At 37.6% G+C, this 26,116-nt stretch overlaps 1 protein-coding gene across 5 annotated transcripts in view; it reads left to right on the forward strand.

Annotated features, from left to right (window-relative positions):
* The window catches only part of CNST (consortin, connexin sorting protein), a 45,524-nt gene that overhangs the window by 5,282 nt on the left and 14,126 nt on the right, over positions 1–26,116 (forward strand). The window contains exons 4-14 of one of the 5 annotated variants that reach the window (XM_025177146.2): positions 866–946; positions 2,856–2,933; positions 3,706–4,105; positions 6,419–6,597; positions 9,362–9,392; positions 10,583–10,669; positions 12,570–12,684; positions 15,260–15,281; positions 15,437–15,533; positions 17,173–17,331; positions 21,668–22,563. In XM_025177146.2, coding sequence (XP_025032914.1) covers positions 3,760–4,105; positions 6,419–6,597; positions 9,362–9,392; positions 10,583–10,669; positions 12,570–12,684; positions 15,260–15,281; positions 15,437–15,533; positions 17,173–17,331; positions 21,668–22,563 — 1,932 coding nt within the window. In that variant the 5' untranslated portion in view covers positions 866–946; positions 2,856–2,933; positions 3,706–3,759. Of the gene's footprint in view, positions 1–865; positions 947–2,719; positions 2,934–3,705; positions 4,106–6,418; positions 6,598–9,361; positions 9,393–10,582; positions 10,670–12,569; positions 12,685–15,259; positions 15,282–15,436; positions 15,534–17,172; positions 17,332–21,667; positions 22,564–26,116 lie in introns of those variants that run through there. The other 4 variants (XM_025177143.2, XM_025177139.2, XM_088144239.1 and 1 more) reach the window with 4 other exon arrangements.

Genomic DNA, 26,116 nt, shown 5'->3' on the forward strand with positions numbered 1-26,116 from the left:
TTCTTTTGTCTTATGTTTGGCTTACCTTCTCAATATTTGCACAGTATTTCTAATCCTGAAAGGGAATAGCATAATGGGTATGTATGTATGCATAAAAGAAAACAAATACAGGTCGTCCTTGTTTAGTGACTGCCTTGTACAGCAACCGTTCATAGTTGTGATGGTGATGAAAAAGTAACTGTGTGACCAACCCTCGCATTTATGACCTTTGCAGGTCTGTAAAGCAGAGGAAAATTGAAATAAGATCATAAGCACAGTTGCGGTTTCACTTACCAACCACTTTGCTTAATGACCAAGTTGACAGTCCCAATTGTAGTCGCTAAACAAAGACTACCTATACTTAGAAGAAAACATTTGCTGTGGCTGAATGATTTGTTTACTGAAACTGTACATTGCAGCTTTCCAAATTCAGTTTAATTGAAGTTGAACAGTGGGAAGATAAGCAATGATTCCAGGAATATAGCTTTATATTTTAATTGATTTTCTAAAAGGGAATTTATGAAGAATAAATTGTTGAAAAATTAACCTTGGTTTTTCTATTAGTGTAATTGTTAAAGGTTAAAAAAGAAAATAAGAATGCATACTTGGAAAGATGCATGTTTAATTCTAGTTACATATAGAAATATGTAATTCTAAGCTACACATGCAATAGGTTGTAGTATCATACAAATACTGTTAGGTAAATCAGGTTAATCTGGTAAATCAGATAATTGAACTTTTCCCTTTTTACCTCTGTCGTTGAAGCAAAAAAAAAAAAAGTGATCTGTTTTTCCACCTGTTCTTTCTTTCCACTGCTTTGTCTACTCCCTTCCTCATTTTGACGCTAATACCTGGAAACCTTTTTTGCCACCATATATGGGAGCAGGGACAGGAGAAGATTACATCACAGAGGGAATTAATATTTCCATTCTAATTCAGCTAGATATTTATAAGAATGTATGCAGAGGTAAGAAGTAACAACTCTAAATATTAATGATAGTAATAGTCTAATATGAAAAGAATTCCTGTATTCAGGTGCATACATCATACATGATTTAATTTATTATTTTGATTAGCTAATAATTGGCTGTGAAGCTAGTCTGTTCCTCAGATTATGAAACAAATTTTTGATTAGAGGTCTCACATGTTTCAGTCTTTTTCCTGAAGTTTTATAGTTATCCCCACAGAACAGCTATGAAGATATGCTACTAACCTAGAATCATATGGTTCTCTTATTTCCTGTTCATTTTCCTTCTTGAACTATATATGGCATAGTGTTACATCTTTACCAACACTGACCAAGAGTTAAGGATTTGAATAGCTAAAGCTTTGGATTATGTTGGAATGTATTTCTGGACTGCAGACTTTGGTACACTCTGGACTTGGGTGGTTTTCATAGATAAATAAATTTCACTTAGCACATTTAGAATGTAATTTGTTTTGAAAGATGTTCCTTGTGCTACTCGGATCTATCTTTTGTACTAATACGAACAAATGAGGCAATTTATGAAGTAGAACATAGAATGACAGACTTTTGTCAGATTAAATTTACTTTTAGATAGGGTATTTATAAAGTATGAATATAAGCCAAATATTTCCCAAACAAAGAATATCTCACAATCAGGAAGAAAAAACTGGTTTTTCTTCACAAGTTCTAAATTCTTGGAATTATTAAATTTACCTTTGCCAAAGTAAAAAAAAGAAATTCAAGTAGCCATGTTGGTCCATTACAATAAATAATGTTATGATTATGTTATAAACAATTGTTTAAATGGATAGATTTCTTTGATTTGACATACTAATTGGAATTTGCAATTTCCATATCCTCAGGTAAGTATATTTCATAAGGTAACTTGAAGAGCAAATTTAACAGAGTACTGTTGTTCAGTAGGTAATACTAGTCTCCTTAGCTAATGAGGAGTTATAGGAAAGAAGATAATATAGATGGTAAGAAGATAAGTAAGTTTAAATAAGGCTTAGTACAAGAATATTGGTCATGTCAGGTTAGAAGCAGTATTTTTAAAGTGTACAAAATACTGGCATGAAGTTACTGAATTAAATAAAAAGTATCACATGGGGTATATGATTTTTTTAAAGAGTATAAAGAGTATTATGCCTCTTCAGACTGAATGCCTATATTGGTAAACAAAAATTACTACAAAATAATTACCAGAATAACATCAGAATAAATCAGTGATGAAATTGATCATTGTTGGTTGTAAGTTTCCAAAATTCTGAATTTACCCCAAGGCTTGTATTAAAGATACCTTACTGAATTCTGTGTACTTCTTGCTTCTTTAATCTTACCCAGCTATGTGGGGCTTGATAGTTAATTTTTGTCCTGAAAACCATAAGAGAAATCTCTAACCTGCATTTATAGTGAGATTATTAAGGCAAAGTCTCTGAGTGATTTGAAATGCTTCTTTCCAAATTTCTTGACAATTGCCAATGGACTCACCTTCATCTCTTGATTGTTTATGTCAACTTTCCATTATTTTCCCAGCCTCCCCACAGTCTCTCACATTTAAGATGACTCTGTGCATGCTGTTTAATGTTATGTTTTTATGACTACACTGGCCTACCTTGTCTGGGCTTGGAAGCTAAACAGGATGTGGCCTGGTTAGTACTTAGATGACAGACCCATCAGGAAATGCCAGAGCTGTAGGTTAGGCAGGGAAGTTGAAAAAAAACGCTGCAGAACAAGGCAGTGACAAACCACTTCTGTATTGTTGCCAGGAAAGCAACATGGACATGTCTATGCAGTCACCAGGAGTCAAATTTGACTCAAGTAACCTTACATTTTATGAATCAGAAAGATACACAGTTTAACAACCTGGAACAAAGCTATAGCAAATCAGTTCTGTCTTTTTGCTCAGAAAACATATGTGGACATATCCATGAAGTTACCAAGTCTTGAGCTGAACTCAAAGGAAACTTGATTTCTCTGGCAACAGGTAATTTACCTCTTACTACTGTACTCTCCTGTTTCTGAACTTAAAGGATAGGAGTTAATAAATAATATATAAACAATCTTCTCCTTTTTGTGACTGAAACTATTTTCACTATTAAATTAAAGTGTCTTTTATCATAAGAAGTGAAAACAGTCCCAGTCACATCTCTTGTCATAGTGAAAATAATTTCAGCCTTCAAATTTATCATGTGTCCCATTATTTTAACCACAGATAAACCCTGTCTGATTTCATCTTTCAAAGGCAAACTTTTAGGTATTTCTACTTAATTTTCCCCCATTTCAAAAAAGGACATTAAAGTTATAGAAGATGTGGTGCTTAAGGTTTACAAAATGCATCTCAGATGGGTAATTTATTTAACTGCTTGATGTAAGAACTGGCAAGACAATTTTACTAATTTTAACGTAGGCCTTTCTTTGTTTAGACATCTTGTTAAATACCAGATTCTCAATTAGTGTTTGGGTTTGGCTAATCACAACATTCTAGCTTTCACAAATACACATCTGTAGATATCTGAGTTTTAAGCCATTTTCTTTGAAATAGCTATTTTTCAAGAAAATACCATTTTGTACTTACAAAATGTGATGATTGTATTTCACAGCTCTGAAATGCTACCTATCCAGAATGGTAGAAAGCTATAATGTGATTTTCTCTGTACTGCAGTCTTAGTAAAGCTTGGTAGTGAAGATATATTATTTTTAACATCTCCATTGCTTTGTTTTCTTTTGTTTTTTGTTTTCTTTTGTTTTGTTTTTAGAGCTGAGAATTATTTGGGCAAAGTGGAAATAAAGTTCATTGTAAGAAAGCTCTAATGGATGACAGGGAATCTCCTACAAATAATCTTCAATTAAATTTACAAGATGTACTTCATACTGACATGCATGAAGAAAGGATCAAAACTTGTTTGGCTTCTTCTCCAGATGAAAATGAAAATCAGTGTAATAGTAGGAAGCATAATATCCTGAAAAGCTCTCATAGTACAATAGGAAGAGTTGAGCAGGACAGCATTAATAATAACGAGGACAGTGGAGACTATACATCCTGCTTCCAAGAAGATGAAAGTGATAAGACACATAAAAGTTTGAAATCAGATATGCCACAGAAGCTTGATTCTGAAAAAAAGAATTCAAGAAAAACAAAAAGTCCCAGCAGGAAAGGCAAGTGGTTTCCTAAATATACACATATTGATGGTATAGCTTTGCTCAATTTTCTTGAACTGATCTATTTTGTATTTAATCTTACTTAGGTACATCTTACTATACTTGGCAAAAATGCTCCAAGATTTCTGTCTTTCTGCCTAAACCCAAAATACAGGCTTGAGTAAAGCAGCAACAGTTCCAACTGTTTCCTAGGACCTAACTTCACAAACCAGATTTGTGGCTCATCTTCCTGTCTCCTAAGGTCATTCCCATATACTATTACAAGCTGCCACCAAATTCAATATTCATTATACATTCTCCTCTTCTTCCAGCCATCCATTAGGTCCCATTCTCACTCAAGCCGGCAGATGTCTAAAACCTAATTACTGTCAGGGCAAAGGCATGCAAAGCCCTCCATCTCTCACCAGGAGAAGCAGCTATTTTACCACCATCCCACACAACCAATCTATCACCATGTTCATGATCTTATAGTTCTCATTCACTAGTCCCAAGCCCATGGAATAAAAGAGCAGGTCCTCTTGTGGATAAGCAATGGGTTAAAAATAGAACACAAACAAAAGGAATAAATAGATATTTCTCACAAAGCAGGTATGTAGCTAGTTGAATCCCCCAGAGTTCTGTCCTAGGATCAGTGCTTTTTCACTCATTTATAAATTATCTGGAATTGGATATGACTAGTGGAATAGTCAAATTTGCTGATGAGACTAAATAATTCAGAGTGGTAAAACAATAAGAGACTGTGAAGAGCTCCAAAGGGATTTCTGCACATTAGGGGAGTGGGCATCAAAATGGCAAATGTCATTCAGTGTGAGCAAGTATAAAGTGATGCACATTAGTGCTAAAATCCTATCTACTCATACAAACTAATGGGACCAGTGACTGATGAGGAAAGAGATCTTGGAGTAATGGTAAACAGTTCAATGAAGGTGTCAACACAGTGTGTATCCACTATAAAAAAAGGTCAACAGCATGTTAGGGATAATAAGAAACAGTATTGAAAATAGATACACCAATATCATAATACCTTATATAAATCAATGGTGCAACTGCATCTGGAATACTTGGTGCAGTTGTTGGTCACCACACCTCAAAAAGGATATGGTGGAACCAGAGAAGGTTCAGAGGAGAGCAACTAAGATGATCAGGGGGCTGGAACAACTTCCCTATGAAGAAAAGTTGAAACATTTGGGGCTTTTTAGTCTCGAAAGGTGAACAAGAGGGGGTTTGACTGAGATGTACAGAATTATGCATGGTGTGGATAAACTGTACAAGGAGAGCCAGTTTAATGCAGTGGTTAAGGTGCTGGCCAAGAAACCAGGAAACCGTGAGTTCTAGGCCTCCCTTAGGCATGAAAGCTGGCTGGGTGACTTTAGGCCAGTCACTGTCTCTCACCCCAACTCACCTCACAGGGTGGTTGTGGCAAAATAGGAGGCAATGTGATATGGTCACCACCATGAGTGACCAAAATACGCTGTATATAAAAAAATGTGGGATAAAATAATACTAGAACCAGAGGTCACCCAATAAAATTGAATCTTGAAAGAATCAGGACAGATAAAAGGAAACATTTTTACACAATGTATAATTAAATTTTGGAATTTGCTATCTTATGATGTGGTCTTGGCATCAAAAAAGGGTTGGACCAATTCATGGATGACATGGGAATCAATGTGTATTAAAGGCCATCTGCTGGGAGACTAGTGGGCTTCCTTGTGCAGTTGGTTGGCCATTGTAAGAACAGACTGCTGGACTAGATGGGCGAGGGGTCCAATCCAGCAGAGCACTGTTTAGTTCTTATGTTCTAAAGAGGGTGCTTGAAACTCATTCAAAGCTTTTAAAATAGTTTGAACTTACACAACATACATTTTATTGTTGCATTTAGTATTTCAATTTGAATTGTATTTAAACTTATATAAATGGAAATGTACTTACATAATGGGGCTTTTCTGCCCCATGCTCACCACTATGGCCCTTATCAACCATCTCCTGTGGGGCATGGAATCTGCAGGAAAAACTTGGAATTAGTGCACGAACTGCATTGGAAAGGGGGGCTCGCCAAACACCGCAGGAGGCAATGAGAAAGAAAGATTTCATTTCGCACTGTGACTTTTTGTGCCATATCTAGGCTGTTCCTGAGAAACTTTGACCGTCCGGAATAACTTTTCATGGGTTGAGAGGAGAGGAAAGTTTCTTTCTGTCCACAGATCTATGTTTGTATCAAACTTGATATAATCTAGGGTACTATATATTTTTGAGACATTTCATTTTCCTTAAAAGAAAAAGCAATGGTTTCTTTTGACATTTCTGCAGCCAAACAAGAGAAAGCTGACATTACAGCAGTATCTTATGCACAAGGGGCCGATGGAAACAAGACAAATTCAAACCATCCTGTGAAAGAACCAACTCAGACTTTACAGTTCCTCTTCTCTTTTCTTCAAGGAGAATTTAAGCAAATGGATTCAAGCATACTGCCCCTGTTCTTGCATCAGGTAGTAAGAAGGCATTGCTCACATTTTTTTTTTCATATGTTTGTTACATACTGAAGTTTCCAGTTTCATTCCCCATCACTTCTGTTAACAGAATCAGGTGGCAGATATCAGCTCTACCTGAACCCTAAAGAATTACTACAGTATAGGTAACCTGCTGCTCCTAGGCACCTTCGTTTGTCCTCACTGGGCTCCCTGTCCTGCTTGCTCTTTTAAAAAGTTTTAAAATTAAAATAATAATGAAAGCTGTCATGCTGCAAAGTACCAAACTCTTGTATAATATTCATTTACAGAAATGTAGTTGAGCTGCACACAAGATCCCACAGAGATGACAGAACATCCTGGGGAGCTAGTTCAGCTTCTGATAAATGGATATTTTGTAACTATGTCAGTTATGGTGGCTCTTTTGTGAGCCCTTTATACCAGTGTTTCTCAACCTTGGCCACTCTAAGATGCGTGAACTTCAACTCCCAGAATTCCCCAGCCAGCATTGCTGGCTGGGGAATTCTGGGAGTTGAAGTCCGCGCATCTTAGAGTGACCAAGGTTGAGAAACACTGCTTTATACCATCTCAATGGTCCAGATATGCCTGCAGCTCAAAATGTAGCTCTCCCTACAGCAGAATTAAAGGAAACAGCACTTGGTTAGGTGGATGGGTGATATATAAGCAGAGCAGTTTGAACTGATCTCTAAATATAAGCAGAAATGGCATCATACATTTGGTTTCTCGATTCCAGAATACTCTGGTGAATGTCCTTATCAACTATATCTGGCATCTATATTGATTTGTTTTAATGTGCCAGGTATTTTAATAGCTAGCTTTGGTTTTTCAAGCCAGTTCCTATATATTTTTATTTTATTTTATTTTATTTTATTTTATTTTATTTTATTTTATTTTAAGACTTATATGTTGTGGTTCAGTCATTAAGTTGTGTCCAACTCTTCGTGACCCCATGAACCGTATCGCGCCAGGCCTTCCTGTCCTTCACTGCCTCCCTGAGTTTGCTCAGTTTCATGCTCATTGCTTCAGTGATGCTATCTAACCATCTCATCCTCTGCCCTCCCCTTCTCCTTTTGCCTTCAATCTTTCCCAGCATTAGGGTCTTTTCCAAAGAGTCCTCTCTTCGCAAGGACTTATATAGCCACCCATATTGTAATGATAGCTCTGGGCAGCACACAAAACAGTAAAAACAACAGAAACCCCCAAACCAAAAAATAAAAATCAATAAAAACTCTATAAAAACTCTATAAATTAGAGTTATACTAGCTAGTGGTATATGTCTTACCAGTGTGATTTATTAATGTATTCTGTATTACTGTTTCATTGTTTTTATTATTTTTAATATTTTAAATAATTCTGTAGTCTGCCGAGAAAGCTGATTACGTAAGGATTTAAAATATATATGTAGCATTTTAAGATCAGGTGGTAATGTGTGTTGTGTTTAACAAACCCTGATAAATTATAGGAATACATTTTAGGTTTATTTTGGGGGTTCACTTAACTTGGTTCACACACTCTTCTTTATACAGGTAGTCCTCACTTACTGATGGTAATTGGGACTGGGAACTCCATCACTAAGCGACACAGTCATAAGGCGCAACTTGTGACTACACTGACTTACAACAGCAGTTCTGGCACTCCCAGTTGCTGTTGTTAGGCGAATCCCACATTGTTGCAGCATCCCATGGTCACGTGATCACCACTTGTGACTTCCTGCCAGCTTCCCCATTGACTTTGCTTGTTGGAAGCCGGCAGTGAAGGTCACAAGTGGCGATCACATGACTGCAACATCGTAATTGCGAGCTGGTTGCCAAACATCCAATTGCAACCACCTGACTGCAGGGACGCTGCAACGGCTGCAACTACAAGGACTTGTAAATACCCCTTGTTCAGCGCTGTCGTAACTTTGAATGGTCGCTGAACAAGTGAGCATTAAATGAGGACTATCTGTATAAATAACAAAAGTGTCAACTTATAACTGATATGCTGAAATAGCATGGCATTTGGCAACAGATTAATTAATTCAGGCAGTAATTTAAAACATATTTTGATACTATCCTGAAAATATAATTCTATTGAGTGAAAAGGATCATTAAAACAAACCAGGTTTCTCCATGGTTAAGGGAGAAAAAACATGTCTGAAATCTGGCTCCAGTTACAGTGAGAGCTGCCTCTCATGTATTACCAATCACCTTTCAATAGTCCCAAGACATGAAAACCCTTCCCCAGAGATCCACCTAAGTAGGATACCTCCTGCAGGAGATTTTCCTTGGGGTTTCTGCTTCTAAATCATGAACAACTTTAATTTATACTGACACATTGTGAACTGGAGTTAGAGAGTAGTGCTAGTCTGTAAGTGATATTAGAAGAAACGTAAGTTTGCGCCAAGCTGTATGTCACTGTTACCAACGTGGTTTCTCCGTAGCAAACTAGTTTGCCATGACAAAATTTATTTCATGAATTATTACAGTAATCATTATGGCAATTACGTAAAAATTGACAGATATCCTTCTTACACTGTTATTTCTCTAATATTCCATCCCAGATTATACAAGTCGTATCTTGCCATAGTCCATCATACATCATCAAATGTATGTCGCATTTAGATACTTTTGCCTTAGGTAAATTGTCTTGTATATGTAGACAAAATATTCAAATAATATAGTATAACATCATTATGTAGATGAGAAACTTCCCCTAAAGGCAGGTGTAAAATATGATAAAAATATAATATATAAAAAGTTTTTTTCCTTTTCTTTCTTTACAGATTGCTGAAACTTATTTTCAAGATGGAGAATGTATCCTTTTTAAGAATCCAACATTGAATGAAGACTGATAACAAAATGCAGACATATAGCTGTGGACTTTCAACTACAGCTCAATAAAACCAAAGTTCTTCTCATACTTAAGTATGCCCTATTTTGATTTATTAATGCTGGGGTGGAGATATATAAATATTAATTGTATTATGTAGGCATCGGATTCAAGAAGGCACGCTATAAAAGTTCATTGTATGTTCATTTAGAAATGAATGAACTTGCCCTGTTTCATGCATAATGATTTTGTCTTTCATTGTGGTAGCAAGATTTTTTGTTGTACTTCATATGACCCTGTTTTTAGACACATTACTTCTATAGAGCACACTACTTTCTTTCACATTTAAACGGCAGCAGGGAACTCACAGGCCATATAATTAATCATTCTACCTTCTGCTCTGTATCTCAACACACATATGTGTTTTGTAGTTATGCAGAGCCTTCATCTTGGAGGAGATTTTTGTCAGGAAGGTTGCTCTATTGCACATGCTCAAAAGCTTGCCCCTCACCATCCCCTCACTTTTTTGATTGCCATAGCTATATGTCTTAACAGTAATCTCTGCACTTCTTGGAAGAGTAAAGCTACTTAAAGTTCCTCTTTATTCATTCCTGCCACAATCAGTGGCCATCCTCTCTGGTATGGATAGGAAGATGGCATATTGTGTGTACCTGTGCTCATTCACAAAATGCTGTAGGAGGAATTGCTCCTTCTGCCTTCAAGCACCTGTTGGGAGAGCATTAACTGCAGAGCTAGCTTTACAGGAGCTAAGTGATCTTGTGGCTATTCCAGGCCACTGCTACATATGAAACAACAGAGTCAGCAACCACCATAGCATTCTCATTCTAGAGTTTGCCATATTCAGTTTTATTATGACTAAGAACCCTGGTCTTCCTATACTGTGCTTTTCCATGCCCTTGAACAATCAGAGCCATCACAAGCAAATGTTTCAAGCCATATGCATACCCAAAGGAGAAGAAGCAATTGTTAGTATTGCTGATTCTAGAACTTGCAAACTGAGTGTTGCCTATCAGCTCCAGAGCCTAATCAGCCATAGTGGTGAATTTGTTTGCACCCACATCAAATTTCCCTCCTATCATAAAAGAGGTGCTATTTTGAAAACATATTTATGAATGGAAGTCTGTGTCTGTATTTTCCTTTATTTTCCATTTAGATGAGAAAGCAATGAAGTTCATTTGGCTTGAACAGTTATATCACAAGCAATTACTTGCAAATCTTTCTTCTATTCAGCAGCAATGGGGTAAGCGTGTCATATAGTGGAAAATTATATGTCAGGTAAAACTTGAGAAATTTCTTAATTTTCTATTATATTGCAGCGGTTGCAGGAAGGTTACGAACCTTGCAGTATAACGACCTACAGTGTGATCTATGAATAGGACTTCATTTAAATCTTATTAATAAATGAGAGATTCTGATTAGACAGACAACACTCAAAAATATACTGTGTCATGTCTTTTTGAACACATTGAACTAACATTCACTGCGTTGGAAAAAGTATGTGAAGCACTAGGATAATAAGCTATCTCTAGGAGTAAGTTAAGGTAGGGATTCCATTCATTGAGGTGGCAATTGTGTGGATTGAGGGCCCTCCCCTATTAAAAAACACACGTATTAGTTACCACCATCAGAGTTTGCTTATCACAACATAGGTTTGTGGAAGTGAATTACATCCCAACCAAAAACATAATCGTGGACCTCACAAAAAAGATTGTTAGTGCTCAGGAGAATAGAAAGAGCACCAAACCATTGCTATAAACATTAGCCTCCGTGAACCCATAGTCAGGTGAATACTGTAGAAATGGAGAAAATTCAACACCATTGTTACTCTTCCCAGGAGTGGTTGTCCAACGAAAGGACCCAAAGGGGAAGAAGTATAATTGCAAAGAACCCCAAGATAATATAAAGAATCTGTAGATCACTCTTGCATTGTCTGATGTCAGTTTTCTTGAGCCTACCATAAGAAAAACACTGAACAAGAATGAGTGAATGTCAAAGAGAAAATTCCTGCTGTCCAGAAAGTATATTGCCACCCATTTCAAGTTTGCCAAAGTATACCTGGGTAATGAAGCTGGCTATGGAACAAGATTCTGTGAATGACTGAGATGAAAGTGCATTTTTTTTGGCATTAACAAGAAAGGTTATATTTGGAGAAAATAAAACCCTGCATTCCAACAAAAGAACATCATCCCTATCATGAAAACGATGTGAGTATAAGTATTTTGGTTTGAGGCTACTTTGCAGCCTCAGGACAGCTGGCAATCATTTAAGGAACAATGGGTTCTGGATTGTACAGCAAATTTTACAGGACATCAAGATACCTGTCAGTGTTTTGAAGCTTAAACCGAAGTGAGTCATGCAACATGCCAACAATCCTAAAGAAAAAAAGTAAGTCTACAATGGAACGGCTGAAACAGAAGAAATTTTGTCTTTTGGAATGACTGAGTCCTAGCCCTGACCTTAACCTAATTGAAATGCTGGAGCATGACCTGAAGTGAGCACTTCATGCAAGATAGCCCCAAACTATTACTGAGTTGAAGCAGTTCTATGAAGAGGAATGGATCAAAATATTTCCAAGCTGATGTGTACAGTAGGATTAATCAACAGGTGCAGGAAATATTTGGGTGAAGTCATTACTGCTAAAGGAAATGCAGACAGGGACTCAATCTAAAGTTTCATGTACTTTTTCTAATAAAGACAGTGAATGTTGGCTCAATAGGTTCAAAAAGACATGACTCAGTAATTTGTTTTGTGCATTGCTTGTTTAACCAGATGCACTTTATCTGTTAATGGGACTCCAGTGAAGCTCAGATCACATCGAAGGTCACAGCCTCCAGGATTATGGATAGTTTTAAAAAGGTTTGCAAACTTTCGCTAATGTACATCTTCTTTGTTGAAGATAAAGAGCTACATATTTCCTTAGTGCTGAATATTATGAGAAATACAGAGGCTGGGGGATGGGAAGTATCTCATATAATTTTCGTGAAAAGGGGCCTGATTCTTTTCAATTAGGCCTTTACTTTTTATGGTTCTGCTGTGATTAAAGAGCTACTATAATATTTGTTTTTTAATTTTTTTAAATTTGTATTTCTGAACTATTAAATATTTCACTTTTTATTAATATATATGTGCATTGATAATAGAAAAACAGTGGAAAGCAACAGCATGCAATGACATTCCAAGTCTAAAGAATTCTTCTAAAGATCTGAATAATGATGAGCTAGACAAACTTGCTGAATTTTGCACATCTCATCAAGAGTAAGTAATAAACATTATTTGTATGTAATAAAATTATAGAGTATTATTTAACATTATTTTTTCATAGTCCTACATGTAATAATTCTTTTATATCCAAAGATTGGTTGTGTCCAGTGAACTCATAACTTTGATATTTTTTCCCTTGGAATAGCAATACTTCCTTGTAACAATATGTATTGGTATTAAAATTATACAATGTGTGAAAAATAGCTTGCTATTTAGTGTACACATCTGCTGCTCAGAGGGGGAGAAAGTGTCCAAGACTATAATAAAAGTACTTTTCAGATTAAATACCTTCCCTTACTTTGCTTGTCTTATATTTGCAAAGTGTTGTTCTATGAAATAAATAAACAAGCAAACAAACAAATATAAAGACACCCTCAAGTCAACTCAGTTCCTGGTTGGTACATCAATACAACCATGTGGTTTTCTTGACAGTAGTAGAGAAGTAGTTTGCTACTGCCTTCTTTGACTTTGACTTAGATTGTTTTCAACTTCTTACTTTAGCCTACAAAACTGATTATAAGATGGCAAGGCATGAGACAGAGCTGCTCAGAGCAGGCAGAACCTTTCCAAAGGCTTTCTGAAGCATCGTGAGAATGGCCTGTGTGATTTGGAGAACGGTCCGAGAAGCCTTCTCACGAGGTTTTAGAAGGCCTCAGAAGTCTTCTGAAGCATTGCAAGAATAGCCTGAGCTATTTGGAGAACAGCACAAGGGGCCTCAGGAAGAAGGCCTGTCGTGGCCAGCAGCTGCCTCACATAGGGCCAGGCCAGGTGTGCCTCATTAGCGCGGGAGGAAGACAGCAAAGATCAGCTGGGGGAGGCAGGGCCACTGAGGGCAGGGTGGCAGGCAGGGTGAGCAGAGTGCAGGGTGGCAAGGCCAGCAGGGTGGCAGGGCGAGTGGAGCGCAGGGTGGTGGGGGTGGCTGGGCTTTGCGCTGGAGTGCTGGGGTGGCTGGCTGTGGTACGGGGCTTGAGATGGCACTCCTTTGTCTTGTCTGAAAATTTGATAATCATATTTTCTAACTCCTCATTCAAGTCTTTTACAATGAACAACACAGGACCTAGAACAGAGCCCTGTGCTATGCCACTCAACACTTCCTTTCATCTTTGTGTGAAGCTATTGATTTACACTCAGTGAGCACTATTGTTCAACCAGCTCTATATCCATGGTAGCGTAGTCCAGCCCTCATTTTGCCATCTTCTGTATAGAATCTAAACATTACTGAATGCTTTGCTAAAGTCAGGGTGCACTATGCCCACAACAACTGATCGTACTGTCAAAAAAGGAGATCAGGTTGGTCAGAATTCCTTCCCATTGTCCAGTTCACAATATAGATGATTCACTAAAACAGTTAAGCATACCAAGTTACTAGCTCAATTAAATAACTATAACATGCAGGTTAACATATCTTGCAGCATTCTGAGAATATAATAGCATGGAAACAAGAAATTAGATATACAGTATTGAGCTTAATTTCTTAGAGGAAGGTGAGTCTAAAAATAAACAAGGAAGCAAGTGGGTTCAATTGTGATAAGATCCAATAACATGATTCTATTTAGCATTCTTCTGGTTTTCATTTTTCAAATCCGAGGCTTCAGTAAAGATTTTTTTTTTAAAATAACCCAAGCCATGAAATTCCTTGCCATACTTGGGCCATTGTAGGAGGCAGTGTTTTATAAACATTCTGGAATAGTGATGAGATTGTTGGATTACAGAGCTCTGGGTTCAGTTATCCTATCAGCCATGTAACTCACTGTGTAATCCTTCGCCATATCTCTCTGCTTATCTTGTTTCACTGAATTGCTCATAAGAACTGCAGTCCGAGCTCCTTAAAGGAATAGGAAAGATACGAAGATAAGATGCAGATAAGAGTAAATGTGCAGGATGGTGGCTAGAAGAAGCTGTGTTTTCTTGCACACAAACCTAATAATGCAGCACTGGATTGCATTTTATATCATCTTGCCCATGTTTCCCACTGAAGTCAACAGGTGTATGACTCAAATATTTTGTCATTTATTTGCCATATATTTTTAATTTGTTCATAAAACATGAATGGTATAAAATACAAGGAGGTACAGTCAGTGTCGGTGCTAAGTCCTCTTCTGGTCATGATACCAGATAGCCTTGCCTTTTGTCAATATACTGTAATATATTCTGTCTGTGCACTGTCCCTTCTGTAGGTCAGTATTCATTGTCAACAGCAGTGATCTTTGGCTAATTCTTCTTGGTTGATTTTAGCTTAGGGCAATTTTTGAAAAGTTGGTATTTTTACATAAACCCAGGTTGCAAGGGTACTTCCAACATCTTGTATTCATTGCAGTACTTTTATTGCCATCTGGGTCATTAAGTGGCAATTTGTACAGTAATGACATTAGTATTACTATGCTCTGGCTGTATGCTTTAAATCTCTGTTGGTATAGATAGTATTTCAGTCTTGGAAATCCTGTGCTAATATTAGAACATGGAAAAAACTGTTCTGATGTGTTCTCTAGTTTTGATGACGTTTGTTATGAAGAATATTTTGGTGAGAGCTGCTGTTTATTTTTAATTTTCTTATTTTTTGGGGTTACAGGCCACTTGTCTCCAGAAGCAAGGTAAGCTGTGATTTTTTTTTCATGGCATAGTTTTGTTGTTAACGATTGGGTGTCCTCAAACATGCTAAATGTACTGAATTTACTTCCCATAACACATGCAGCATGAACATAAAAACAAAGGGTATTTATAGTATAAATGTTATTTTGTGTTTCAGCTAATAAATAAAGAAATATCCTTCAGATGTGAACAGTTCATAAGTTTAATGGCATCTGAAGATTTAAAAGAACAAAGTACTTCTACATGGGATTCAGGTATCTCTCCTGTGAATTATTTGATCTTAAATTACACAAAAATGTCATTATTTGAAAACTATTCATTTGGAAGAATAATAAACCTTTTCTAACCAGAATAAGAAAAAGTAATTATATCTTGATGTCTAATCATTTCTTGTAGAAAAAAAGACTATACAGGCAGTAGCTTTAAAGAACACTCTTCATCTTCCATTATTGAAAATTACAGGAGAAAGCTGCATAGTTATTGATGAAACTGGCATGAAATTGAAAAAGAAAGATGATGGAAGTTATTATTGAGTATTAGCATGCATAGGTGTCTTCCTGAATGTATTTTTGCATGTCATGCCTTGACTCACCCCATATTTTAGGTTTCTCTGCACCGCTGCAAGTGGTAGCAGTGATCAGGATCTAGCCAATTTCATAATCAGGAACAGAAATTCAAATAATAAAATAGATATAGCTACAACTGAATTGTATTATATCAGGAGGTTGTAATCCTGTAACCACTTACATGAGGGTAATGAAAGTTACCGCTCAATAGACGGTATTGGATTACAGGTAGTAATCTACCTGTACTATTCGTTCAGTGACCGTTCAGTTACAACAGTGCTGAAAAAATAACTTTACAGCCAATTTACGACCTTTGCAGCATCCCTCAGTCACATGATCACCATTACAGTCAGTATGTGTTGTTCTGTGCCTGACCTGTGGTTTTTCTTTCTTTCCCCCTTGCAGAGCAGAGGGATTGCAAGAAAGTAAGCTGTTTGCTCTTTTACATATCGAAACCAATGTGATCTTGCCTGCAACCTGGGGCTGGGAGCTGTGGGCACACTACGCAAACAGCTTATAGTACTCTCTTGAAATCTCTTTCTCTCCAATCTCTCTGTTCTGCAGGGGGTGGGTAGAAAGAAAAAAAAAGCAAGCAATTTCTGTGAGCAACCTCTCCTTTGCCTGATCCTTTCTGACTGCTAGTTCCATCACATTGCTCTCAATGTGTAGGGGAGCAAACAGCTTACAGAACTCTCTTGAAATCTCTTTCTCTCCAGTCTCTCCTCTCTGAGGGGGGAGGAGGGGAAAAAGCAAGCAATTTCTGTAGGCAATGTCTCCTTTGCCTGACCTTTTCCTCCCTCCCTTGCGGGGCAAAGAGATTGGAGAGGGATTTCAAGAGAGTAAGCAGCAGGAAAGGGTCAGACAAAGGAGACATTGCCTACAGAAATTGCTTGCTTTTTTCTCCCCTCCCCCCTTGCAAAGCAGAAAGATTGGAGACAAAGGAATTTCAAGAGAGTAAGCTGTTTGCGGAGCACATCCGCAGCTCCCAGCCCCAGGCTGCAATGTGATTGCATAGCTTTCAATGTGTACAGACAGTAAGCAGGCACTTGAGCATTCCAAAGGGCAAGGGAGTGGTTAGGAGGCAAATGAACACTGAAGGTGTAAAACTGACTACAGGTAGTCCTCAAGTTACAACATTCATTCAGCAACCCTTCAAAGTTACTTGGCAGCTTGCCTGACTTGATCACAGGGCATTTCAAACCCCTTGGCTATCTCCCCCCCCCCATTTCTGCCCTTTTGGCCCCCTGCACTCCATGGCGCCTGCCGCTCTGCACTCCGCTGCCCCCAACTGACCTTCGTTGTCTTCCTCTTCCCACTGCTAACCAAGCATGCCCAGCCTGGTCCTTCGCAAGGCAGCTACTGGCTGCACAAGGCTTTCTTCCTGAAATCAGACACAGCAGTTTCCTTGCAAGATCTGGGAAAGAAGGCCCCAGGAAGAGCCAGCTGGCCACCCCTCGTCAGCAGCAGGAGCAAGAGGACAGCAAAGGTCAGCTGGGGCAGCAGAGCATAGGGCAGCAGGGGCCTCAGAGTGTAGGGTGGCTGGGCTGGGATGGCTGGGGCTTCCCAGGGCAGCTGCGGCTTCATGCTGTGCTGCTGGGGTGGTTGGGGTTTCCCAGGATGGCTGCAGTTTCATGCTACACTGTTGGGCCGGGTTGGGGCAGCTGGGACTTCATGGGGTGGTTGTGGCTTCACACCATGCTGGGGCAGCTGGGGCTTCCTAGGGCAGCTACAGCTTTGTGCCATGCTGTGGCAGCTGGGACTTCCAGGGGTGGCTGGGCATTGCGCTGCATTGCAGTTCAGGGGTTTCTCGCAGCCCCAGAGCCGTAGCAGATCAAGAAGCCCCTGAGCCACAGCGCATCCAGCGATTACAAAGTTGCACAGTTCTGGGGCTGCTTGCCATCCTGCAAGGCAGGGTGCAGGGTGGCCGAAAGGGCAGAGTTGGGGGGGAATAGGTATTTGGGGGGAGTTGAAGTAGAGCCAGTCCCTTACCTTGGAAGGATTGAGGCTCTGGGCTGAGAGGGACCAAGTCGGAAATGGCTTGGATTGGGGTGGGTCCTTGTCTAACAACTGGTGGGAATTGGTTAATGATGGCAACGGGGAGTGCCAGGATTGCCATCGCTAAGCAATGAGGTCACTTGACACTGAGCTTTATAACCGCATCGCTTAGCATCAGAAATTCCAGTCCCAGTTGCTATCGTAACTCAAGGACTGCCTGTAGTCTTGTCTCTTTCCAACTGGAAAGCACAGTTATGGTCACATGATTTCCCACTTAGCAACCGCTTCGCTTAGCAGCAGAGTTGCCGGTCCCAATTAGGGTTCTTAAGCGAGGACTACCTGAATGCTGTAAATTGCAGATTTTAAGCCTGACAAGGGATAATTTCCAAATAATTATTTTCTCTGCTCATGCATGTAACTGGAGGCTTCAGTACAAGAGAACCTCTAGTGTCTATGATTCTTGTGGGTCAGTGAGACCTAGCCTTCTTCTGGCCACCTCAGGGAAAAGCTTTATTGATAGAAAAGGGAAATGGTCTTTGAATTGACTAATCAGGAAGTGTCTATTAAACATCTTTGTATTGCCATGTCTTCATCAATACAATTGGAATTATTGTGTCAGATAACATGTTCTTTGTGGTATCTCTCTGTTAACTGTTCATGTGATACTATTTTCAGTAAAGTTACATATAGAGATACAAGTCACTCCCTATGCTGCCCTTTTATACAGAGGTCATTTCAAACATTGTAGTCATGTCAGCAAACCAGTCAAGCACTGTAAGTGAAACAGTATAATTTCAATAGCACACTGTATGAATCCTTTTTAATAATACAGAAGTTCCACAAATTAAGTGCTGTCAAATTCAGGTCTTGGGGAATATCTTAATAATTTCTATTTGTCAGTAATGTTTTGCTTCCTTATGATTTTTAGGTCTCTCTTCATGTTAATGGCCTCTTACAAGTGTCATTAGTAATTAAGTTGTATAAATTTGTAGGAGGCCTCCTTGGCAGATGTAATCAGAGATGGGTTACACATAGTCCCTGAGCTACTTTTATGTTGCTATAACCACAGTTGCAACAAAAAGAAAATCAGTGGCACATTTTCAGCTATTTTGAGCTGGGAAACACATGAAAAACCCTGAAATAGATTTAACATAATTTTTAAAAACAAGACAGGAAAAAAAATTAAAACCCAGGTCACAAGTATGTCATAGGTTCACCTACATAATCAGACTGTTCTTTATAGCCCTTGTTTCCCCCAAAATGTCCAATGTGATTCCTGGCATTAAAAGATTGTCCTCTCCAAGTATAGATAGTGCATCCGTTGCAATAATACCTTTGCGATTGGAAATCAGTAAGTGGAGCCCAGAAGAGAATGCAGTGAGACTTTTTTTCAGTTTAATATATGACTGTAGCATAGTCATGTCATTCATAAAAGTGGTGAGTAGAGTTTCAGATTTTTTCTTACATAATCTGGTTTTTAATCTAACTTTGTTAGTTGGAAATTGTCAAAAGATCTTTTTGTTTTCTTCACAAGAGCATAGTTACAGTTGTCATAATATCTGTGATCTTCTAAGAAGATGGTCTAATATTTATAGGCACTTTTTCACATATGTTGCTCTAACTTACAGCACAGTTTTTCTAAATGTAATGTCTACATTGAGCATATTATTTCACCTCTGAGTTTTTATGGTTATGCTTTACTGTTGAACTCTTGTTTCTTTCATAATTATCAGTTTGTTTTTTTATTAATAAACCTTGAGTTTTAAAACAAATAAGTAAGATTACATTTGACTGATAGAAAATTTTAAATTTTAATTCCAAACACATCCTTCAGTACATAGCACCACATTTGTCCTATAGTATATAGTATAATAGTTGACTGGAGAAATTGTATCTCCTACAATAGTTTGGGGGCAACTGTGGAAAATCCAGTAGTGAAAATGTATTAGGTTTCATACATTTATAAACCTTAATGCCTTTAAAACATTTTCTTGAAATGTGTACAGGGATTAACATTTTCTACAGAAAGGCAAAGAACAGCTATAAAATTCAGCCAATTTTTAGAAGGGAAATGTGAATAGGACACTTCAGATTAAAATCTCACATTCAGAACTCACATATCAGCCATAGCAAAATGTATCATTTCAGTTCTCCTCAGCTTGAATGCTGTAAACATAGATCGTTTTTGTGTTTTTCTGTTAATAACATCTCTTAGAACAGGGATGGGGAAGCTCTGGTCCTTGGATTAATTTGAGTTATCTTGTCCATGTAGTCTGTGGAGCCTTGAAAAAGGTTCCTTCCCATCATTGCTGTTCCTCTCGCCTCTTTGGTATCCTACTAATTTAACCATTTAAGGATATGAAGAAGAAAAGTCTGGATTTTCCTCTGTTACATAAGTTGCAGCTGAGTTCTTGCTGATTTGTCTGCTATGTCCCTTTATTCATGTTGGAAAATTATTCTGCAAATAAGGAACTTATATGTTCAGTTTTTTTGTTTTTAAGTGCAAGTTAAGAGAACACACTTATAACTGTGGTGAACTTATTTTTACATTATACAATATAAGCTCATTTCCATATGTATTTCTAGAGACAAACAGCCCTTGATTTAGTTCATATATGGACAAGGTTGTGTAGTTAATCAGAAGTAGCAACCTAAATTGATACATTGGATGGAATTGCCTAGCTCTGCCTAGTTTATTGTTCTCTTGCTAATAAAATAATAATAGTGCAAGATTATACCACTGAACATGCTGCTCAGCTATTTGGGAGACATCTTGTGGTAACTGGCATAGAACTATTGATTTCTCTTGTTCTGCTTCTGTCTTTACTGCACAAGCATTCTAATGAGTTACCTACATATTACATTATGAGCAACATAAACAGTGGTTCAAACACTGGATTCAAACTATACATTCCAACATCTTACTTTAGGCACAGCTTGCATAAACATTAAGATAACACTCCATGCAAAGTTAGGCTCAGTTATTTTAATGGAATCTGGATATACTGAATCTCTGTTCTAATCTTCCAGATATTTGAAAGTTTTTTCTGGTAAAAAGAATGATTTGTACCTTTCAGTCATAATTATTGTAACTAACAACATATTGTAGAAAAATATCATTAAATACTTATCCTTTGACATTGTTTCTCTTCTCTAGAAGTATTAGTGCAGGAAAAGTCAAGGAGGGTTGTTTTTAGAGTGGATAGATCTAAAAAAAGCCAGCGTGGGCAGAGTCATCTTTTTCTTCTACCACTCCATTTTCTCTCCTCCATCTTTAGCTATCCCCAGCTCTGTCAAAATCAAGACAGGGACAGCTTCTGAAAATGCCTATCCAAACAGATGAGTGCTTTCTACATGCTTTGCTCTCCCACCTCCTCCCACTCAAGCAGAGATGTCTGTTGGAAATGCAGGTTGCATTGTCTGGACTTTCAGTTCAGGTGTCAGAAGAACTTACGGAATATGCTACTGGTTTAGAGCTATCTGTATCCCTGTTCAATAGAAAGAGGGAATTAAAAACATGTTACCAAAGCTAAATCAAAACTTAGAAATAACTAACAAATTGTATCTCTGCTGAGACAAAGCGTGCTTAAGTTCTAGCCATTAACTATTTCACTTTATTTACTAAAGATGACTGATGTTTTATACAAACCAAAAAATTAGTAGAACAGAGCCACTGCTGCCAAGGATTATTTGATCTAGCCTTACTGGGCAATGTTATCAGATTACTGATGTTTTGTTGTTGTTTTTTCTTCCCTCAGTGTTTTTCCCTCAGTGTTTTTGTGCTGAATCACCTCTAAATGCTTCAATTCTTTTTCTGTTTCATTTAGATACTCAGAGCTGGCCAAGTATTGAAGCAAAGAAAGAGAACCATCACAAAGAAAGAGAGAGAAATGAAAGTTTCCAATCTGAAAGCAGTTGTCTGATCAAGGAAGCAGAAAGGCTTCAGCTAACTGTGAGGAAACACCATCTCAAGGAGGAGCTCTGCAGTACTGAACCCACACTGAATCAGCCATTTGTTCTATCCACAGAGACCCTGGACACGCCTTTCTCTCAGTGTTTATCTTTGAGGGATGCTAGTGAAGATGACAGTCTGCAGCTAAGGAAAGAACAGTTCTCTCAGGATGGAGCAAAAATAGAAGCAGCAGCTGAGCAGCCTGCAGCAAAGTGTCCTAGTGAGCCAATGGTAGACGCATTAGTTTGGACAGATGCTGATTATATACCTCCTGATCTAATTGCCACAGATGAAAATATTCCATCTGAAAGAAACATACTCAGGACAAAACGCTGTTCTAGCTCTGTGGTGATTGCCAGCAGCCAGTTGGAAAGCAGCATATTAAATCAGCCGCAGCAGCAGCAACAGCCTGATTATGAAAATAATAGGAAATCTGTGCAAAACCAAACACCAGGCATTAGTGGGAATGTGCAGTTTGACACTGAGATGCCCAAACAGCCTAGTGTTGTATATGAATGGATACAGGAAGAAACAACAGTACTGGAAGAGAAATGTGAAAGTGAAGAACCAGAAGGCTTCTTTGACCAGATTTTAAATGGTAGCATAAAAGTTAGAGAAGGAGCCCTTAAATTTCTAGAAACTCAAGAGGATTCTGAAATCCTTCCACATATTCCATCTGAACAAGCACTTTATTCTTCATTGGAAGATTATTCACCAGATGAAAGCTTTTCTTCACTTGATGAGCTTGCAAAGCGAATACAGATTGCAGAGGTAAATACTGAAGAAAAAAGACCCTTTGATTTATGTTTGCACTGTGTACCATTGCTATAATTATTTTCTGTAGCATGTAAAACAGCTGAAGAGAATGTTTATGATACTTGTGAGACTTTCCAAGTGTTGAATATGCACTTTGGAAAAAATAGATAGATTTCAGTGGATAAAAATGAACTGGTGATTTCTTGATTTGCCAATGAAAAAGAACTGTATATGGGGAGAAGGGAACTATGTTACGTAATTTTGAAGGGTGAAATGGTATTAATTGTCTATAACTGCTGTAAAGAAAATTGGAAGTCGCTTCTTTAAGTATTTTGTTTTTCTTTTTCTTTTTTTCTCACTTTCTTTTGTTTTTAACACTTTTTTCTTTTTCTTTCTTTCTTACTTTTCTATTTTTTTATCTTTATCTTTTAACTTTGTAAAACATTTCTTTAATAAAAATTATTTTAAAAAAGGAAAAAATAGATTTCCACCTAAAAAGCAGACATATTGGCATATATTATTTTTCTTAGAATTTTCATGAATTTATTTAGTCAAACACACACATGCATATACTGTATATTTTAAAAAGGTGTGACATTTACAATAAATAGTCATAATAATTGAGCGAGAACTAGAGGATAGCCTTCCTCATGCTTCATTTGTAAAAATATGTTACTATTTCTGGTCGCAAAAATTCTGAGATTCCCCAGATTCATATTTCATTTTTATTGCTATTCTCTACTGTTCCTGTAAAGAAAAACAATTACTTATGGTTAAAAAAAAGTTTTGTTTTGTTTTGTTTTGTTTTATCACTTTCTGATAGGATAGATGCACCTGCTACCTGAAAGGCCTGAGAAATTCTTTATACTGCTTTTCCAAAGAATCAGATATTAACATGTTATTCTTTCATTGCTGGCTGATCTTATTGAGGTCACTTCATGCTTTTGGTAATGTTAACTGTGTCTCCTATGAAAGCTACACTTTAGGAATGACACATTGATCTGTAAAAAGAAGAAAAAAAACTTGTATCTTTTTTCCTGTCAAAATCCTTCTGAAGGCATTCAGGTGTTTTTCTAATAATAAATAAATAAGACTGCTTTATTTCATTGAACTTTTCCCCAGAATCACTGGTTTGTCTGTCTGTCTATTGCAAATGTTTTAATGCCACTTAAATCAATTCCTATCTTCCTAAGTGGATTACAACCATTTGTGATAGATAGATAGATAGATAGATAGATAGATAGATAGATAGATAGATAGATAGATAGATAGGTAGGTAGGTAGGTAGGTAGGTAGGTAGGTAGGTAGGTAGGCAGGCAGGCAGGCAGGCAGGCAGGCAGGCAGGCAGGCAGGCAGGCAGGCAGGCAGGCAGGCAGGCAGGCAGGCAGGCAGGCAGGCAGGCAGGCAGGCAGGCAGACAGACAGACAGACAGATTCAAGCAGAATTTAGAATGAAGAGCTTGTTGTTAAATCTGTTTTTAAACTTTAAGCCTGCTTTTCTTGTGAGGATGAACTTGTAGGTGTGTGTGTATTTCTAAGTGCTGAAAGGACACGTGGTGTTATTTAAAGACAGATGGGTCCTAGTGCTGTGTGAGAGAGGGTAATGAATGAGGGTTTTCTCAAACAAATGTTATAGCAAAGTACAAAGATGTCCCCAAATTTTGGATGGGGAAGAACGCCAAATTTCCAATTACTTGGTGGAATATGCATTGTAGTTGCTAAGGTTTCAGTAAAAGTAAGATAGCGTATTCTGTATTTTAAAATTAAGACTTTTATTTTCTCAAAACTAGTAAATACTATGATTTCCTAAAGAAAAATGAAGAATCCCCCATCAGTCTTCTGAAAAGTACTATACAAATGGATTGTATAAAACTCCTGATTTCATTATTCTTCTACTTCCTCAATGCTGTTTTTTATATTAAATAATGCTTCTGAGAAAAATCTAGTTTCTAAAACCATGTTTTAACAATTCTAACCATCATACAATTTTTATTTACTTGTGTGTTTTTCTCACTCTTCTCATCTTACATTTACTGTAACAGTGTAAGAATTGATGATACAGTGCTCTTATGGGAAATCTTATGTAAGCTCTGTGTTGCTGTTCTTTGAGCTCTGAGTTTTCACAGGGAGACATTGGTCTTTAAAGAAGGCACAGAATGTACCTTGCATCATTCAGTAGCAATCTCTGCAGGCCAAATATGGAATAATGTGAGCTGTCTCTAGAGGGAGCTTGTTCCTTAGGCTGTGTCAGCTGGAACGTGAACTTTTAACAAGATGTAAAGTATGGGAAAGCAAAGGGGATGGAATGAAATTTGTATTTTCATTAGAGTAGAGCTATAGCTTTTACTGTGCAAGATTATCGCTGCTAATGGATGTGAATGTTGGATAATATAAATATTTATTTTATGTTGATTTCCTAAAAATGAAAACTTAGTACTCTTGAGCACTTGCCAAACTGTACTACAGCACGCAAGCCCACTGCTGATCCAGATCTCTTCCTCCTCATTATGGTTGCCTGGTCCTTTCTCCAGACATATACATCCTGACAAGCAAAATGAAGGAGTAATACTCTCCATTTATTTTGTCCCTTCTTCTGAGCAATGCCGTGGATTCCCCCTAGAGGGATAATGGAGAAATGTGTGACTTCTATTTAAAGAAGGGCAATCAGAAATGTCAATAAAAATTCTGCTAACATGTTGACAGGAATTTGCCCTTGGTGTCTGGGTTGTTTTGCTTGATATGTCTGTGTTGTGCATAAAGATTGAGATACTTTTTCTCACAATAATAATAAGATATGGCACAATATTTTAATTGGTTGATCTATAAAAATGGATTCATGTTTTGCATAAAAACAGATCTTGGCATGAAGAGAATAACAGAATGGAAACCCCAATTCATAGCCATGCATTAAAAAGAAACAATCTTCCAAAGAGACAGCCTAAGTCAATGTCTAGTTATACCCAAGGCTTCTGTATGCCCCTCCCCAATCTTCCCACCAAGATGTCCCTGATATCACAGTACATATGTTACTGTGCCATCAAATGTCAGCAGTGACAGCCATTAAGTTTCATTTGATTTTGGAGAAGTTACTTCCATCTACTTGATGCATTATAAATTAAGAGTTCAGAGCTGCCAGAATTCAGCAGTGATACTACAGTTGCTTTAAACTTGCCAAGCATTAGTCTTCTCTAAGATAGATACATTTTCTTGCTTCCTCTGTATTATTATTATTAATTATTATTAATATTCCCTTCTGTTTGTACAGTCACTCAGGGCGACTTACAGTAATGGAAAGATTCAGGACAAAAAACAACAGTGAAATCAATACTAGTAAAGTCAAAATTAAAATCAATATAATTAAAATCAATTATTAGGTAAAAGCTTGTCTGTTCCTTTTGATGCCCACTTTCTAACATCCAGAGGTCCTTGTACATCCTTTCTGCAACAGAGTACTCAGCTTCCAGGGGGTATTCCATATTCTGAAAGCTGAACACTCTTCCATCCTCAGAGTTTTAGTTGATCCAGGGAATCACCTGCAGCTGAGAAAGGGATTCACAAAGTGCTATTTA

Source organism: Python bivittatus, unplaced genomic scaffold (assembly GCF_059951505.1).
Source record: "Python bivittatus isolate LINGU-HERP-01145 unplaced genomic scaffold, Pbiv_v1 ctg000020_np1212, whole genome shotgun sequence".
Classification (NCBI taxonomy): Eukaryota; Metazoa; Chordata; class Lepidosauria; order Squamata; family Pythonidae; genus Python; species Python bivittatus.